At 48.0% G+C, this 16,899-nt stretch overlaps 1 protein-coding gene across 1 annotated transcript in view; it reads left to right on the top strand.

The window, feature by feature from the left end:
* LRRC45 (leucine rich repeat containing 45) overlaps positions 1 to 12,017 on the top strand; it is a 54,998-nt gene extending 42,981 nt beyond the window's left edge. Inside the window, exons 15-18 of the mRNA XM_073606710.1 lie at positions 955 to 1,047; positions 5,109 to 5,282; positions 10,373 to 10,520; positions 11,535 to 12,017. Of these exons, the coding sequence (XP_073462811.1) occupies positions 955 to 1,047; positions 5,109 to 5,282; positions 10,373 to 10,520; positions 11,535 to 11,728 (609 nt within the window). The 3' untranslated portion in view covers positions 11,729 to 12,017. The remainder of the gene's footprint in view (positions 1 to 954; positions 1,048 to 5,108; positions 5,283 to 10,372; positions 10,521 to 11,534) is intronic.
* The last annotated feature ends 4,882 nt before the right edge of the window (positions 12,018 to 16,899 follow it).

Below are 16,899 nucleotides of genomic sequence, written 5' to 3'. Positions count from 1 at the left end.
TTAAAGTATTTGTGAACCCAGTAGATATAAACTCAGGAATACAACACATTGCTTGCATTTACTATAAATCACACAATCGCACAGCCGGCTTCGTGTGCTCCCTCCCCGTAGCAGGGGGGCGTGTCTACAGCAAGCAAGCGGGCATGGTGTGACGTCGCACACAGTGGGTCCACGCTGGCACCCGCTGCAGCCGAACACAGTAGGGCTGAGCAGGGCATGGCCACAAAACTGACTGCAGGAGATACAGGCACACCGTAGTGGAGGCAAGGCATCCTTGTTTCTCCTAACAGTGATCCTAAGTGATGCAAACTGACTACGCCAGCATGGCTCTGCTTCCTTTCTTGGCGTGGTCAGTTCGATAGTAGTCGATAGTTTGATAAACTAACAAGTTATATAGCAAAAAAGTTTTAATAGAATTTGTAGAGGCTATATTTTTCAAGAACTGAAGGTATAATTACCACATTGAAGAAATCTTCACTTGTGAGGCAACATAAGCAAGTTTAGCTGCAACAGTTCAAAGCTGTCCTCTGCAGTACTTTTCACCACCACTAGATGCCACCAGTCTTCAAGGCTGTCATGGACCCTCCCCCTGGGGCAGCATCACCAGATCAGAATGCCACTTACATGTCATCATGTTGGTGACATTTTGTACTGCAATAAGGAGTGCCCAGAGGGGGCATCATCAGACCAACCAGAAGGTATATCTGCTTGGATTTGTTCAGAGGTGGAGGTTTATAAACCCTAGGCCTCAGCTTTAACAATACTGAGAATATATCTAGCTGCCACATCTTGATTGGTCAATATGTTGGTAGTAAATGGAGTCTTTATTGTTTAAATGGTAAATATAGAGCTGTGACGCTATATACAGTATATCGTCCATATCTACCTTGGAGCCCATACTGTATGAAGCACAATGCCTGGCCTGGCAAATATTTCAGTTATCTCTCTCTACAGGAACTGAACAGGATGAAGATAACGCTGGCGAATGAGCGCGCTCAGACGGAAGAAGAGATCCAGAAGGTGCGGAGTGCTGCTCAGCAGGAAGAGGTGAGAGTTTTTCCATATAGGAAAAGCCCACCCTAGACATGTGCAGAACTAAAAAAAGTGTGTTTTAGTTTAGTTTAATTTCCATTCGTTATTTAAATAAGTTAGTTTTGTTAAATTTGGTTAATTTTCGGAATCCATTTTGTTTCATTTATTCGTTTTCTAATTCGATTAGAATTTTCAGAATTCGTTCAAATTTAATTAAATTCGCCCAAATTTGGAAAATTCTAATTCAGCATTTGATTCTATTTGAATTTCGGAAGACTGGTATATACTTTCTATTTTATTCTATTCTATTTTTCTTTTCTATTCTTTGATTTTCTATTTTATTCTTTTCTAATTTAAATGTATTCTTTTCAAAATTCGAATTTCGGAAGATGGTTCGATTCTATTCTATAGTTTTTTCTATTCTATAGTATTCTATCATATTCTAATTCAAACTTATTCTATTTTAAATTCTAATTTCAGAAGATGGTTATATTCTTTAATTTCTATTCTATTTTTATTTTCTATTCTATTTTTTTTTATTTTATTATATTATATTCCACTCTCATCTACTCTATTCAAATTAATTTTATTCGAAATTTGAAAGATGGTTATTCTATTTGTTTTTTTTTCTATTCTTTTCAAATCTACTATTTTCTATTCTATTCCTTTGTTTTTTATTCTATTTGCTATATATATATATATATATATATATATATATATATATATATATATATATATATATATATAATCTTTTTATTATTATTATTTTTATTATTATCAACTTCATTAAAAAAAACACAGTAATTTCAGAGCGGACATATATACCTTTCAGCTTTCTCATTGCATCATTTCATTACATCATTTCATTACAGCATATACATTTCCCGTATCCCATACCCCCTCCCCAAAAAACATAACAAAAAAAAAACCCCTATTTTATTCTGTTCTTTTATTTTCTACTCTGTTCTGTTCGGTTTTACTCTATTATGTTCTTTTCCATTCTATTCCTTAATTTTCTATTCTATTTTATTCTATTCTTGTTTTCAAATTTGATTCGAATTTCGGTTGAATTTTGTTTTTTTTATTTCGGATTTTTTTAAATTCGTTACTATAGTAATTCAGAAATATCTGAACTTCCGAATAACACAAAATTTGTCCGAATTTTGATTCAGAACTAAAATGAACATGTCTAGTTTACCCCATGAACCCACTTCTTTCATTGAGAAGTGGCCTATTAGTTTCTGTTTTTTAATATATTTTTAATGAAGATTAATCAAGGTTACATAGTAGGCGAGGTTGAAAAAAGACAAAAGTCCATCAAGTCCAACCTATGTGTGTGATTATATGTTAGTATTACATTGTATATCCCTGTATGTTGCGGTCGTTCAGGTACTTATCTAATAGTTTTTTGAAACCATCGATGCTCCCCGCTGAGACCACCGCCTGTGGAAGGGGATTCCACATCCTTGCCGCTCTTACAGTAAGAACAAGAGTTGTAAGAACAAAAAATGGCTACAGCTAAAAAAAAATAAAATGTCTCCAAGATATGATATAAGACTGAGACAGCAGGTTCAGGACTCCTCCACCCTCATGGGGTGATAGGCATCAGGAGATATGTGCTCTTGTCTCTACACCATGGGCCATGTAGGTTTGTTGTAGATAGTACTTTTCTGAGGTCAAGGTAGTAAGATATAAGAAAATGGATAGGCTGTACTGTGTGATCTACTGTAGAGTAATGTCCATGCGTAGATCACGTGGGGAGTTGTCCGGGATTCCACGGGCAGCTTTCAGGAATGGAAAAGAAAGAGGCCTGAAGATATATCGTGGGGGAGACGGGTCGTTCCACACCAACCCATGCAAACATGTGAAATTAGACTTTAACATATGGCCTATATGGAATAAACTGGGGGGTCGGCAACCCGTTGCTCACGGTCGACTTGTCGACCGCCTGCAGGTGATAGGTGGACTGCGAACAGATTCCTGCGCCACGAACCCCGCCTTCTAAGTGCTGGTCCTTGCCTTTCCTCCGAGCCGGCTCCGCCGCACCGTGCTATCTCGGTCTCTCTCTCCCTCCCGCTTCCTCCGTAGCTCCGCCGCACTCTCTATGTCCCAGGCCCTCTCTCTCTCCAATCCCCCTCCAGCCTCCTATGCCACTGTGATCAGTGTACAGCTGAGACCTGGAGGAAGGGGTGGGGCGGGGGCAGAGGACACCTGTGTGTGTGTGTGTGTGTGTGTGTGTGTGTGTGTGTGTGTGGGGGGGGGGGGGGGGGTGATGATGTGAAAGGGGCAGAGGACACTGTTATAGGCAGGGTCACCCCCATAGCATTGTCCTCTACCACCCTTCACATCACCCCCCTCCCCCCCTGAACCCTGCATTCTGAGCCTAATACACTCCTTAACCCTGAATTCTGAGTCCCATGCACTCCTGATCCCTGCATTCTGAGCGTAAAACGCACTCCTGATCCCTGCATTCTGAGCGTAAAACGCACTCCCGATCCCTGCATTCTGAGCGTAAAACACACTCCCAATCCCTGCATTCTGAGCGTAAAACGCACTCCTGATCCCTGCATTCTGAGCATAAAACGCACTCCCGATCCCTGCATTCTGAGCGTAAAACGCACTCCCGATCCCTGCATTCTGAGCGTAAAACGCACTCCCGATCCCTGCATTCTGAGCGTAAAACGCACTCCTGATCCCTGCATTCTGAGCGTAAAACGCACTCCCGATCGCTGCATTCTGAGCGTAAAACGCACTCCCGATCGCTGCATTCTGAGCGTAAAATGCACTTCCGATCCCTGCATTCTGAGCGTAAAATGCACTCCCGATCCCTGCATTCTGAGCGTAAAACGCACTCCCGATCCCTGCATTCTGAGCGTAAAACGCACTCCCGATCCCTGCATTCTGAGCTTAAAACGCACTCCTGATCCCTGCATTCTGAGTGTAAAATGCACTCCTGATCTCTGCATTCTGAGTGTAAAATGCACTCCTGAACCCTGCATTCTGAGCGTAAAATGCACTCCTGAATCCTGCATTCTGAGCATAAGACGCACTCCTGAAACCTGCATTCTAAGCGTAAGACGCACTCCTGATTCTTGCATTTTTTAATCCTGCATCATGACCATATTGCACTCTTGAACCCTGCATTCTGAGCGTAAAACGCACTCCTGAACCCTGCATTCTGAGCATAAAACGCACGCCTGAACCCTACATTCTGAGCGTAACGCACTCCTGAACACTGCATTCTGAGCATAAAATGCACTTCTGATTCCTGCATTCTGAGCGTAAAACGTGCTCCTGAACCCTGCACTTTGAGTGTAAAACGCACTTCTGAACCCTGCATTCTAAGCATAAAACGCACTTCTGATCCCTGTATATTTAACTTCATTAGTGTTATTCAAGTAGATCTCCATCTCTTGAAGGCCCCCAAACTACTTTAAATTTAAAGAGGGAGTCCCGCAAAAATTTTTTTTTTAAAAGTCAGCAGCTACAAATACTGCAGCTGCTGACTTTTAAAATAAGGACACTTACCTGTCACAGGGTCCAGCAATGTAGGCACCTGAAGCTGAACCGTCCCTCGGTCCTCGGATGCTGCTGCCGCCATCTTTGGCCTTGCGGCTTCACTTCCAGGTACCCTACTGCGCATGCGTGAGTCGTGTGTGTCCCAGCAGACAGAGCGGCGGGACAGGAAGAGGCATAGACTCCCGTGGGAGTCTATGCCCGGAAGTGGGTGCAAATACCTGTCTTAGACCGGTATCTGCACCCCCCTCCCCCCTGAAAGGTGCCAAATGTAACACCGGAGGGGGGGAGGGTTCCGAAAAGCAGAGGTTCCATTTTTGTGTGAACCTCCGCTTTAACTATAAGATGGAGCCTTGCTGTATGGTAGACTTCTTGCCCCACACACCACCATGCAAATTTCTCTTTATTACTTGACTTTATAATTTGCTCATATTTCTCAGATCTGAAATGTCCATTTTTTTTTTTTTCGAAAGAAATCGACCTTTAAATTTCCAATGAAATTCATAAGGACATCGATAACAAGTATCATTTGTAACAGTTGTCTTATTCCCTCTGAGCAGCAGCAGCACTCCGCTGTCCTGCAGGACAAGATCCGAACTCTAACCCAGTCCCGGGACCAGGCTCAGGCTCAGGTCCTGCAGCAGAAGCAGATGGCAGGAGAGCTTCAGGCCCAGAACAACCAGCTTGGCTTAGAGATCGAAGGTCTGAAAAGACGCATTGATGGATTGCAACAGGTACTGAGACCTTTAAATTGTTCATTTAGCTTTTCATAGCACATGATAGAAATGCATGGATAATGAGAATGCATTTAAAGTCTGTGTATTGTCAAAATGAAACATTTAGTACATCACTGCAATGCATGCACATTTCCCTATGTTTTGTCTCTATAAAAATGTTGTAAGTACGTTAAAATACCCATTGATATGCCAATAATCCAGTGAGTTCCCAACTTCCTCTAGTTAGCTGACAACACTAAAACAAGAAAGAAAGAGGGTGCAAAGTGGCAGTGGCATCACTAGGGTTGGTAGGGTCAGTACAGACCCCCCTCCACTAACTACAGACCCCTCTTTCTCAGTATAGACCCCCACTAAGTACAGACCCCCCTCCCTCAGTACAGACCCCCCCTCCCTCAGTACAGACCCTCCCTCCCTCAGTACAGACCCCCCCTCCCTCAGTACAGACCCCCCCTCCATCAGTATAGACCCCCCTCCATCAGTATAGACCCCCCTCCATCAGTATAGACCCCCCCTCCCTCAGTATAGACCCCCCCTCCCTCAGTACAGACCCCCCTCCCTCAGTACAGACCCCCCTCCCTCAGTGCAGACACCCCCTCAGTGCAGACCCCCCTTTATCAGTATAGACCCCCCTCAGTACACCCCCCCCCATCAGTAGAGACCCCCTCGGTGCAGACCCCCCCCTCCATCAGTATAGAGACCCCCTCAGTGCAGACCCCCCTCCATCAGTATAGACCCCCCTCAGTGCAGACCACTCTCAGTACGTGTGCTAGTAGACCCCCCTCTCCCCTCTCATTTCGCCCCCCCACGCACATGTCCATCTGCATTACAATACACTGTACAGACCTCAGAACAGTGCGGGATATGCATAGCTGTGTGTCCCTCGGACTCCCTCCGACTCCCTCCTTCTCCTCCTGTGTAGATGTAAACAGAGAGGAGGGAGGGGGAGGCGCCTTCGGTCCGCTCTGTTCCGCTGAAGGACACAGCTGGCTAGATGCAGATCAATGTAGGGGTGCGAACCGTGCGGTGTTAACGGTGCCGCTGCCCACAGGTGCCACCCCTCTGGTGGGTGTCACTCGGGTGCGGCCTGCAACCCCCCCCCCCAGCGACACCACTGCAAAGTGGGCCTAGTGCACTATCTTTAGCACTTTATTATAGGATAACAGTAAACATAATATACTCACAAGCCAAGTAGCTATAACACACAGAATCAGGAAGTCTGCTCTCTGATGACCACACCCATCATGGGTGCACTAGCCACTGCTCTGAGGAAGGGGACCAGCTCCCCAATATGTGTAAGCTGGCACTGTCCTCCACATGTTCATGAGATCAGAGAGCGGACTTCTAGATTTCTATGTTATATGCTATCAGTGTACCTGGCTATGTTTACTGTTACCCTGTAATGAAGTGCTAAAGATAATGCACTAGGGATTTGCACCCTCTTTCTTTCTTGTTTTTGTGCAGCCTTGGATTTCCCTGATCTGAGGAGGGCTGCATCTCTTGTCTCTTCCAGTCTGGGTGGCTCAGTGGTGCTGTTACAGATGGACTTTAACCAGTGGTGGCCGCTCATTACGGGCGCCGCTCCCCTAATCTACATGCAGGGGGCTGAACGCATTGGATTCCAATGGGGATTTTTTTTTTTTTTTTTTTAAATCATGTGATTGGAGCCAGAGACTCTAATTGGCTAATTGGCTCAAAAAAGGGTGGGCTCAGGGTGCAGAGCACTGTGCCCTGAGCCCACCCTGTTGTGTGACAATAGTGAATTAATATTCGCTAATGTCTTTCTGTTTCTCCTCCCGGCCAATCAGGAAGCGGGTCCTGACACCCCATTGGCTGGGAGGAGAAGCGACCCCAGGGACACGGAGGAAATGGAGGGGGGAAGCCGCCGCTGAAGCCGTGACCTGCATGAGTTAAGTGCAGGGCTGATGGGGGGCCTGGCAGGCCAAAGGGCGAACAAGCGAGCCGGCAACTGTGTGTGTGTGGTGGCGGGCTGGAGCGACGGTGGGGGATGGGTCAGGTCTGTCTTTAAGGCAGGTGTCTCCACAGTTTCTGAGCGCTGAAGTGTCAAGTTCTCGTTTCTCTTTGTGAACTGACAACACTGCCTTTGCTGCACTGAAATCCCAATCAGTGTCATCAGCCGTGGCTACTTCTCCACTGATGTTATGCAGAGGGGGAGAAGTTCTGTAGTCCAGCAGGGGAGAATGCAAGCAAGGCTGACACCACTGCTTGGAATTTCAGTGCAGCAAAGGTAGCTTTGTCAGCTCCAGCAGGAAGTTGAAAGCTTGCTGGATTTCTGTAACATTATACTTTTAAAGATGGTCACCCAGATGACTGCTACCTCTCTGTTGGCAGTGGCCTCCTGCTGTGTTTACAGCCTTGGTGTGGGTGGGTTAGCTGTAACTTTTTATAGACCTGATAAATTTTGGTCCTTGCAATTAAGCTGTGCAAGGAGTTATGGGTTGGGTTGGGTTAGGGCTCTGACAAAGTGGGGAAGTGGTGAAGGAGCACAGGTTAGCGAGTAAAGGTGTAGGTTGAGGGTACCCAGGGCCTCCATCAGGGGGGTACAGCCCATACAAGTGTAAGGGGCCCACGCGTCCTGAGGTGCGGCTGTCCTGGAAGGAGGGGATCCCCACGCTGCTCCGTCCCCACCAGCATGACAGACATCCCCTCTCTCCCTGCTCATGTGTTGCTGCATCTGTGAAGGGGATGTGGGGAGGGGAAGATTAAGGAGCCAACAGCCACATTGAGAGAAGCCGCTAACTGAGACCCCCAGGGACCATCCACGTGAGAGCACTGACCAGATCCTGCCCAGTCTTTTTCTCCCTGACCCCCCCTTCTTTCTCTCTGCCCCCCCTCTCTCCCTGACCCCCCTTCTTTCTCCCTGACCCACCCTCTCTCCCTGACTTTCTCCTCTCTCTCAGCCCCCCTGCTCTCTCTCTCTCTCTCAGCCCCCTGCTCTCTCTCTCTCTCAGCCCCCTGCTCTCTCTCTCTCTCAGCCCCCCTGCTCTCTCTCTCTCTCAGCCCCCCTGCTCTCTCTCTCTCTCAGCCCCCTGCTCTCTCTCTCTCTCAGCCCCCCTGCTCTCTCTCTCTCTCAGCCCCCCTGCTCTCTCTCTCTCTCAGCCCCCCTGCTCTCTCTCTCTCTCAGCCCCCCTGCTCTCTCTCTCTCTCTCTCTCTCTCTCTCTCAGCCCCCCTGCGCTCTCTCTCTCTCTCTCTCTCTCAGCCCCCCTGCTCTCTCTCTCTCTCTCTCTCTCTCTCTCAGCCCCCCTGCTCTCTCTCTCAGCCCCCCTGCTCTCTCTCTCAGCCCCCCTGCTCTCTCTCTCTCTCTCAGCCCCCCTGCTCTCTCTCTCTCTCTCTCTCTCAGCCCCCCTGCTCTCTCTCTCTCTCTCTCTCAGCCCCCCTGCTCTCTCTCTCTCTCTCAGCCCCCCTGCTCTCTCTCTCTCTCTCAGCCCCCCTGCTCTCTCTCTCTCTCTCTCTCAGCCCCCCTGCTCTCTCTCTCTCTCAGCCCCCCTGCTCTCTCTCTCTCTCTCTCAGCCCCCCTGCTCTCTCTCTCTCTCAGCCCCCCTGCTCTCTCTCTCTCTCTCTCAGCCCCCCTGCTCTCTCTCTCTCTCTCTCTCAGCCCCCCTGCTCTCTCTCTCTCTCTCAGCCCCCCTGCTCTCTCTCTCTCTCTCAGCCCCCCTGCTCTCTCTCTCTCTCTCTCAGCCCCCCTGCTCTCTCTCTCTCTCTCAGCCCCCCTGCTCTCTCTCTCTCTCTCAGCCCCCCTGCTCTCTCTCTCTCTCAGCCCCCCTGCTCTCTCTCTCTCTCAGCCCCCCTGCTCTCTCTCTCTCTCTCTCTCTCTCTCAGCCCCCCTGCGCTCTCTCTCTCTCTCTCTCTCTCTCAGCCCCCCTGCTCTCTCTCTCTCTCTCTCTCTCTCAGCCCCCCTGCTCTCTCTCTCAGCCCCCCTGCTCTCTCTCTCAGCCCCCCTGCTCTCTCTCTCTCTCTCAGCCCCCCTGCTCTCTCTCTCTCTCTCAGCCCCCCTGCTCTCTCTCTCTCTCTCTCTCTCAGCCCCCCTGCTCTCTCTCTCTCTCTCAGCCCCCCTGCTCTCTCTCTCTCTCTCAGCCCCCCTGCTCTCTCTCTCTCTCTCTCTCAGCCCCCCTGCTCTCTCTCTCTCTCAGCCCCCCTGCTCTCTCTCTCTCTCAGCCCCCCTGCTCTCTCTCTCTCTCTCTCAGCCCCCCTGCTCTCTCTCTCTCTCAGCCCCCCTGCTCTCTCTCTCTCTCTCAGCCCCCCTGCTCTCTCTCTCTCTCTCTCTCTCTCTCTCAGCCCCCCTGCTCTCTCTCTCTCTCTCAGCCCCCCTGCTCTCTCTCTCTCTCAGCCCCCCTGCTCTCTCTCTCTCTCTCTCAGCCCCCCTGCTCTCTCTCTCTCTCTCAGCCCCCCTGCTCTCTCTCTCTCAGCCCCCCTGCTCTCTCTCTCTCAGCCCCCCCTCTATCTCTCTCTTCGCCCCCTTTCTCTCTCTTCTCTCTCTCTCTCTCTTATCTCTCTCTCTCTCTCTCTCTCTCCCCTCTTCCTCCATTTAACACTGGCAGAGGTGCTTACAATGATCAGTTTTCTATTTATTCATAAAAAAACTTTATCCCAAAAGGGAAAAAATGTTTGCTGTAACTGATTATAAAGTGTGAGCTGGAGAATGGCTACAATTTGTTTAGTTTACCTAAATCTGCTGGTACATTGAACACCCACCACCTCCCTGCCCCTCAGACTGCTGTCCAAAGGTTTCTCTGTTGCTCCTTTATCCAGAGTGGTGGTGGTGGTGGTGGGGGGGGGGTGTTACTGACCAGATCACCAGGTGAAAATGGGAAAATAAAAAGCCTAAAAGACACCACATCTAAGTATTAGTAAGCTGTAAATTGTATCCCTCTCCATTTACAGCGGATTCTGTGAGACAGCCAGTGGGTGGACCCTGGGGAATGTTGGTGGTCAGGCCTGGGGGCCCAGTCCTAAAGCTATGTAAGGGGCCCCAAAATTTCTGATGGCTGCCCTGAGGGTACTAATGTATGGAAATAAGAATTTTTTGGTGATCTGAATTAATTGAATAACCCATATATTGTACATGCAGGAAATTTCTAAGAAAGACCAAGAAAGGCTCACCGAAGTCACGAAGGTTCGAGTGGAGTTACAGGAACAGATTGGACATCTGGAGGCTGAGCTCGTCACCCAGGAAGGTCTTAAAGAAAGGATATCTGCACTGGAGAGACAACAAAAAGGTACTACATACTGCCAGTGCTGCAGGAATAAAATGCATACACTATATTGCCAAAAGTATTGGGACACCTGCCTTTACACGCACATGAACTTTAATGCCGTCTCAGTCCATAGGGTTCAATATTGAGTTGGCCCACCCTTTGCAGCTATAACAGCTTTAACTCTTCTGGGAAGGCCGTCCACAAGGTTTAGTGTGTCTATGGGAATGTTTGGTGCCCCGTCATTGGTGTCTGTGGGAAGAATGGTGCCCCGTCATTGGTGTCTGTGGGAAGAATGGTGCCCCGTCATTGATGTCTGTGGGAAGAATGGTGCCCCGTCATTGGTGTCTGTGGGAAGAATGGTGCCCCGTCATTGGTGTCTGTGGGAAGAATGGTGCCCCGTCATTGGTGTCTGTGGGAAGAATGGTGCCCCGTCATTGGTGTCTGTGGGAAGAATGGTGCCCCGTCATTGGTGTCTGTGGGAAGAATGGTGCCCCGTCATTGGTGTCTGTGGGAAGAATGGTGCCCCGTCATTGGTGTCTGTGGGAAGAATGGTGCCCCGTCATTGGTGTCTGTGGGAAGAATGGTGCCCCGTCATTGGTGTCTGTGGGAAGAATGGTGCCCCGTCATTGGTGTCTGTGGGAAGAATGGTGCCCCGTCATTGGTGTCTGTGGGAAGAATGGTGCCCCGTCATTGGTGTCTGTGGGAAGAATGGTGCCCCGTCATTGGTGTCTGTGGGAAGAATGGTGCCCCGTCATTGGTGTCTGTGGGAAGAATGGTGCCCCGTCATTGGTGTCTGTGGGAAGAATGGTGCCCCGTCATTGGTGTCTGTGGGAAGAATGGTGCCCCGTCATTGGTGTCTGTGGGAGGAATGGTGTCCAATCACTGGTGTCAGTGGAGGGCATGGTGCCCCAAGGGCTGGATAAAGGCAAGGAAAGGGGCCACAGTTTGGAGACCATTATTCTAGAGTATACTTGTAATAGTTTCACATAGGAATGAACCGCGTATTCTGACTCTGGCTCTATCACTCCTTTCTAGCACAGGCCAATACCCACCGTGAGACATTACTGGATAAAGAAAGTGAGATCTCCTCTCTGATGGAGAAGCTGAGGCTGAAAGATGCTGAGATCCTGAGGATGAGAGATCAAGAGGCGCAGAGAGCGAGCCTCCTACAAAGCGCAGTCCTGAACTACATCAGTACTCCACTTGGCTCACCTGGTGGAAGAACATGAACCTAACCCTCCATCTTTCTACACCTATCGAGTGCCAGCCCTGGAGCGCAGACAATCCTGCCGTTTAAGGCAATGAAATTATATCATTTTTAATAGGAAGTCGTTTTTACAGTAATTTATTTTTTATTCTGTGTTTTTATATGTTTTTTTAATGACTTTGTAATTATTTGTATGTGTTATATGTATATTTTTACAGCACAGTAATTTTAAATATTTTTTTTTTCTTTTGTATACGGTTTTTAATAAGATTTAGTGTTCTGAAAATATAGTATTTTATCAATGTATGTAATGCCAATATTTTCTTTTTTTGATTTGGATATAATAGGAAAGGTTAGGTCTTGGTATCGGTTCTGGTGGACAGATTCACCCGATTTATTTGTCCACAAGACAGAAAGTGGGAGAAAATCCATTTATGTTAGAGGGAAAACCATTCAATGGGGACTCCTGTTCCTGTGACAACCCTCGTAGATGGGAATTCCATTCACTTTGGGAGATTTAGGAATGAAAAATTGTACCATGCAGAAAAAAATTGAAGATGTATCCGTTCATTTTGTTTTTTTTGTTTTTTTTGTTTTTTTCTACTCCTCTCCCTGGTGACCCGAAGCTCATAGGGCTCGCTCACACTTGCCGTTGGGGAACCGCGTTTATACCGCCCCCCCCTTTTCCCCCAACCATCCCCTCTTTATCTGAAAAGGCAGTGGCCGGGGGTGTACCCACACAGGCAGTATACCCCCCATCACATTCTGTCCGCCAAAAATGCAAGTGAATGGGGCCACTCTGCAACCTCCCCGCAACAGCACAGTGGTGTGGTGTTTAGGGGGTTAAAACAATTGGTGAGGAGGCAAGATATCTCCAGTCCTCACTGCCTGTCCAAGTGTGGATCGCTTTTCAGAGGAATGTGTGAACAAGCTGTTATCCAGTTTGTAATGGGGAAGATGGGCAGTGAGGAAGCCATCTTGGGCATGCTCAGTTAGAATATTATTCTGTGCCCATGCATGTCTTTGGAGTGCGGTAGGAGGAGGCTTTGGGTACCCCACTTAAAGTAGTTGTAAAGGTAGAAGATCTTTTTACCTTTAAAGTGGTTCTAAAGCCTTAACATTTTACCATTCGCTCCCGCTGCTGGGAGGGGCCGGGCTGTCTGTGGCTATAAACACAGACAGGGTGGCTCAGGAGCTCGCTCGCATGAGTGCCCCCCATAGAAAGTGGCTTCCAATGGGGGCGCGGTCGCCGAGAGGAGAATCCAGGAGCTCTGGCAGGGGACCCCAGAAGAAGAGGATTGGGGCTGCTCTGTGCAAAACCATTGCACAGAGCAGGTAAATATGACATGTTTATTATTTTAATTAAAAAAATGAAAGCTTCACAATCACTTTAACACATTCTCTGCAATAACTTAAAAACGTTCTGTGTGCAGCTCCCCTTTATACTTACCTGAGTCTGATCTCAATCAAGCGCTGTGCCTGAGAGCAGTGGCTTTCTCACTACTCACTGGAGAACAAGGCAGTAGCGGGAGCCATTGGCTCCTGCTGCTGTCAATCACAGTCAATGAGGAGAGAGCGGGGGCAGGGCCAGCCCTGCTGTGTGTGTCAATGGATACACACAACATGGCTCGTGAGCAAGCCTGCACAAGTGCCCCCATAGCAAGCAGCTTGCTTTGAGGGGGCACTCAGTGAGGGAAAAGAGTCAGGAGCGCTGGCGGGGGACCCCAGAAGAGGAGGATCAGGGCTACTCTGTGCAAAACTATTACATGTTTATAATTAAAAAAAAAAAAAATTCCTTTAGAATTACTTTAAGCATATGGGAAGAACATGCAAGCTCCATGCAGATAGTGCCCTGGCCGGGATTTGAACCAGTGACCCCAGAGCTGCTGGGCAGAACTGATAACCATTTAAGCACTGTAAATCAAAAATGGATCAATGTGACAAGTTAGCCATCCATTTATTCTTCTTCCCTCCACCTTCACACACACCCTCCCTATGAAAGCTAAATGTACACCATGGAAAGTGTGCCACGATGGCTCCATTGATGCTAAAGGGGGGCGTTCCTAACAGCCTGTGTAGATGGGATTTGTTGGCTTCAAATCGGTTTTACTTTCTCATGCAAATGTTTGAATAATCTTAAAGCCTCGTACACACGATCGAATTGTCCGACGGAAATTGTGTGATGACAGACTGTTGGCGGAAAAACCTACCGTTTGTGCGCTCCATCGGACAATTGTTGTCGGATTTTTCCAAATGTTGGATGGCAGGCTTTAAAATTTTCCGTGGACAACGGTCTGTTGTCGGATTTTCCGATCGTGTGTACACAAGGCCGTCAGACCAAAGTCCAAACGCGCATGCTCGGAATCAGTTCTCACCAAATACGACATTAGCAGAAGGTGCCCAAAGGGTGGCGCTAAAGAGCTGAAAAGCCATGTAGTACATCACTACGTTCATGTTTGTTGGCCGACCATTGTGTGCCGTTTTTATGTAAGACAAGTTCGTGGCCAACGCCCTTCGGACAAAAGTCTGACGTTTTGTCTGCGGAAAATCAGATCGTGTGTACGAGGCTTTAGACTTCTTTCACACTGAGGCGGTTTTCAGGCATTCTAGTGCTAGAAAAAGCGCCTGAAAACCGCCTCCCATTTATTTCAGTGGGACTTTTCACACTGGGGGCGGTGCGCTTGCGGGGACGTTAGGAAAAGACCTGCAAGCAGTATCTTTGAGGCGGCTTAGGATCGCTGTATTTAGCGCTCACAAAACACCCCTGCCCATTGAAATGAATGGGCAGCGCTTCCAAAGCATTAAAAAGTGCCGCTTAATCAGCGCAAAAACGAACATCACTTTAGCGCTGACGCGGCCGCGCCCCCCCCCCCTCAGTGTGAAAGGGGTCTAAAAGAGATCAGAAGGAGATCAATTGCACCTGTCAATGAATTCTGAAGGATCTCAGAAGTGGCTCAACCTGATGCCATTGACACAAGCCCAACATCCCCGGCCCTTTAGAACATGGTTTATTGTGACACTTTCTTCATTGTTTCCTTTGTGTCTTCTCTGATACTGGGTGATAATGACATCCCAGAGCTGCAGAACAAGTTGGCGTTGGAAGACTTCCCTCTGCTAGACTCTGTAATTACAGGTTATGAATGGGAAGGAGGTAAATATAAAACCTGCCATTTATCAGACTAAGGTCATCACCGAAGAATCACTGAAATATCTCCACACAGGACTACCAGCCCTACATATGTTCATTGTACCCTTCTGACAGCCAAATTCCAGTAGAAGACCAGTACAGGTGAGGAACCCCAAGAATCACCAGTAAACAAAATACAGTGCATCCGGAAAGTATTCACAGCGCTTCACTTTTTCCACATTTTGTTATGTTACAGCCTTATTCCAAAATAGATTACATTCATTATTTCCCCCCAAATTCTACAAACAATACCCCATAATGACAACGTGAAGAAAGTTTGTTTGAAATCTTTTCAAATGTATTAAAAATACAAAAACGAAAAAATCTCATGTACAGAAATATTCACAACCTTTGCCATGACACTCAAAATTGAGCTCAGGGGCATCCTGTTTCCACTGATCATCCTTGAGATGTTTCTACAACTTGATTGGAGCCCACCTGTGGTAAATTCAGTTGATTGGACATGATTTGGAAAGGCACACACCCGTCTATATAAGGTCCCACAGTTAACAGTGCATGTCAGAGCACAAACCAAGCCATGAAGTCCAAAGAATTGTCTGTAGGCCTCAGAGACAGGATTGTATGGAGGCACAGATCTGGGGAAGGCTACAGAAACAATTCTGCAGCATTGAAGGTCCCAATGAGCACAGTGGCCTCCATCATCTGTAAATGGAAGAAGTTTGGAACCACCAGGACTCTTCCTAGAGCCGCCTGCCCGGCCAAACTGAGAGATCGGGGGAGAAGGGCCTTAGTCAGGGACGTGACCAAGAATCCGATAGTCACTCTGATAGAGCTCCAGCATTTCTCTGTGGAGAGAGGAGAAACTTCCAGAACAACCATCTCTGCAGAACTCCACCAATCAGGCCTGTATAGTAGAGTGGGCAGATGGAAGTCACTCCTCAGTAAAACGCACATGACAGCCCACCTGGAGTTTGCCAAAAGACACCTGAGGAACTCTCAGACCATGAGAAATAAAATTCTCTGGTCTGATGAAACAAAGATTGAACTCTTTGGCCTGAATGGTAAGTGTCATGTCTGGAGGAAACCAGGCACCACTCATCACCTGGCCAATACCATCCCTACAGTTATTATTATTATTATTATTATTATACAGGATTTATATAGCGCCAACAGTTTACGCAGCGCTTTACAATATAAAAGGGAGACAATACAGTTATAATACAATAAAATACAAGAGGATTAAGAGGGCCCTGGTCAGAAGAGCTTACAATCTAATAGGATGGGGCAGGTGGTACAAAAGGTTGTCACTGTAGGGAATGAGCTGATGGAAGTGGTAGGAGATTAGTTACAGACGTGATAGGCTTTCCTAAAGAGATGAGTTTTCAGGGATCGCCTGAAGGTAGCAAGAGTAGGGGATAGTCAGATAGATGGAGGTAGCGAGTTCCAGAGGATGGGAGAGGCTCTGGAGAAATCCTGGAGACGAGCATGGGAGGAGGAGATGAGAGAGCTTGAAAGCAGGAGGTCTTGAGAGGAGCGGAGAGGTCGATTTGGATGATATTTGGAGACAAGATTGGCGATGAAGCTCCGGGCAGAGTTGTGAATGGCTTTGTATGTTGTGGTTAGTATTTTGAAATTAATTCGCTGGGTGATTGGGAACCAGTGTGGGGATTGGAGGAGAGGGGTGGCGGTCAGTGTGGGGATTGGAGGAGAGGGGTGGCGGTCAGTGTGGGGATTGGAGGAGAGGGGTGGGGATTGGAGGAGAGGGGTGGCGGTCAGTGCAGGGATTGGAGGAGGGGGGTGGCGGTCAGTGTAGTAATTGGAGGAGAGGGGTGGCGGTCAGTGTGGGGATTGGAGGAGAGGGGTGGCGGTCAGTGTGGGGATTGGAGGAGAGGGGTGACGGTCAGTGTGGGGATTGGAGGAGAGGGGTGGCAGACACTGAGCGGTTGGTAAGGTGGATAAGTCTGGCAGCAGCATTCATGATAGACTGAAGAGGGGAGGAGCCTATGGAGAGGTAAGCCAATGAGAAGGGAGTTGCAATAGTCAAG

Source organism: Aquarana catesbeiana, linkage group LG12 (assembly GCF_042186555.1).
Source record: "Aquarana catesbeiana isolate 2022-GZ linkage group LG12, ASM4218655v1, whole genome shotgun sequence".
Lineage (NCBI taxonomy): Eukaryota > Metazoa > Chordata > Amphibia > Anura > Ranidae > Aquarana > Aquarana catesbeiana.
Note: the sequence above shows the minus strand (reverse complement) of the source record. Positions and strands in the feature narration are given on the sequence as shown.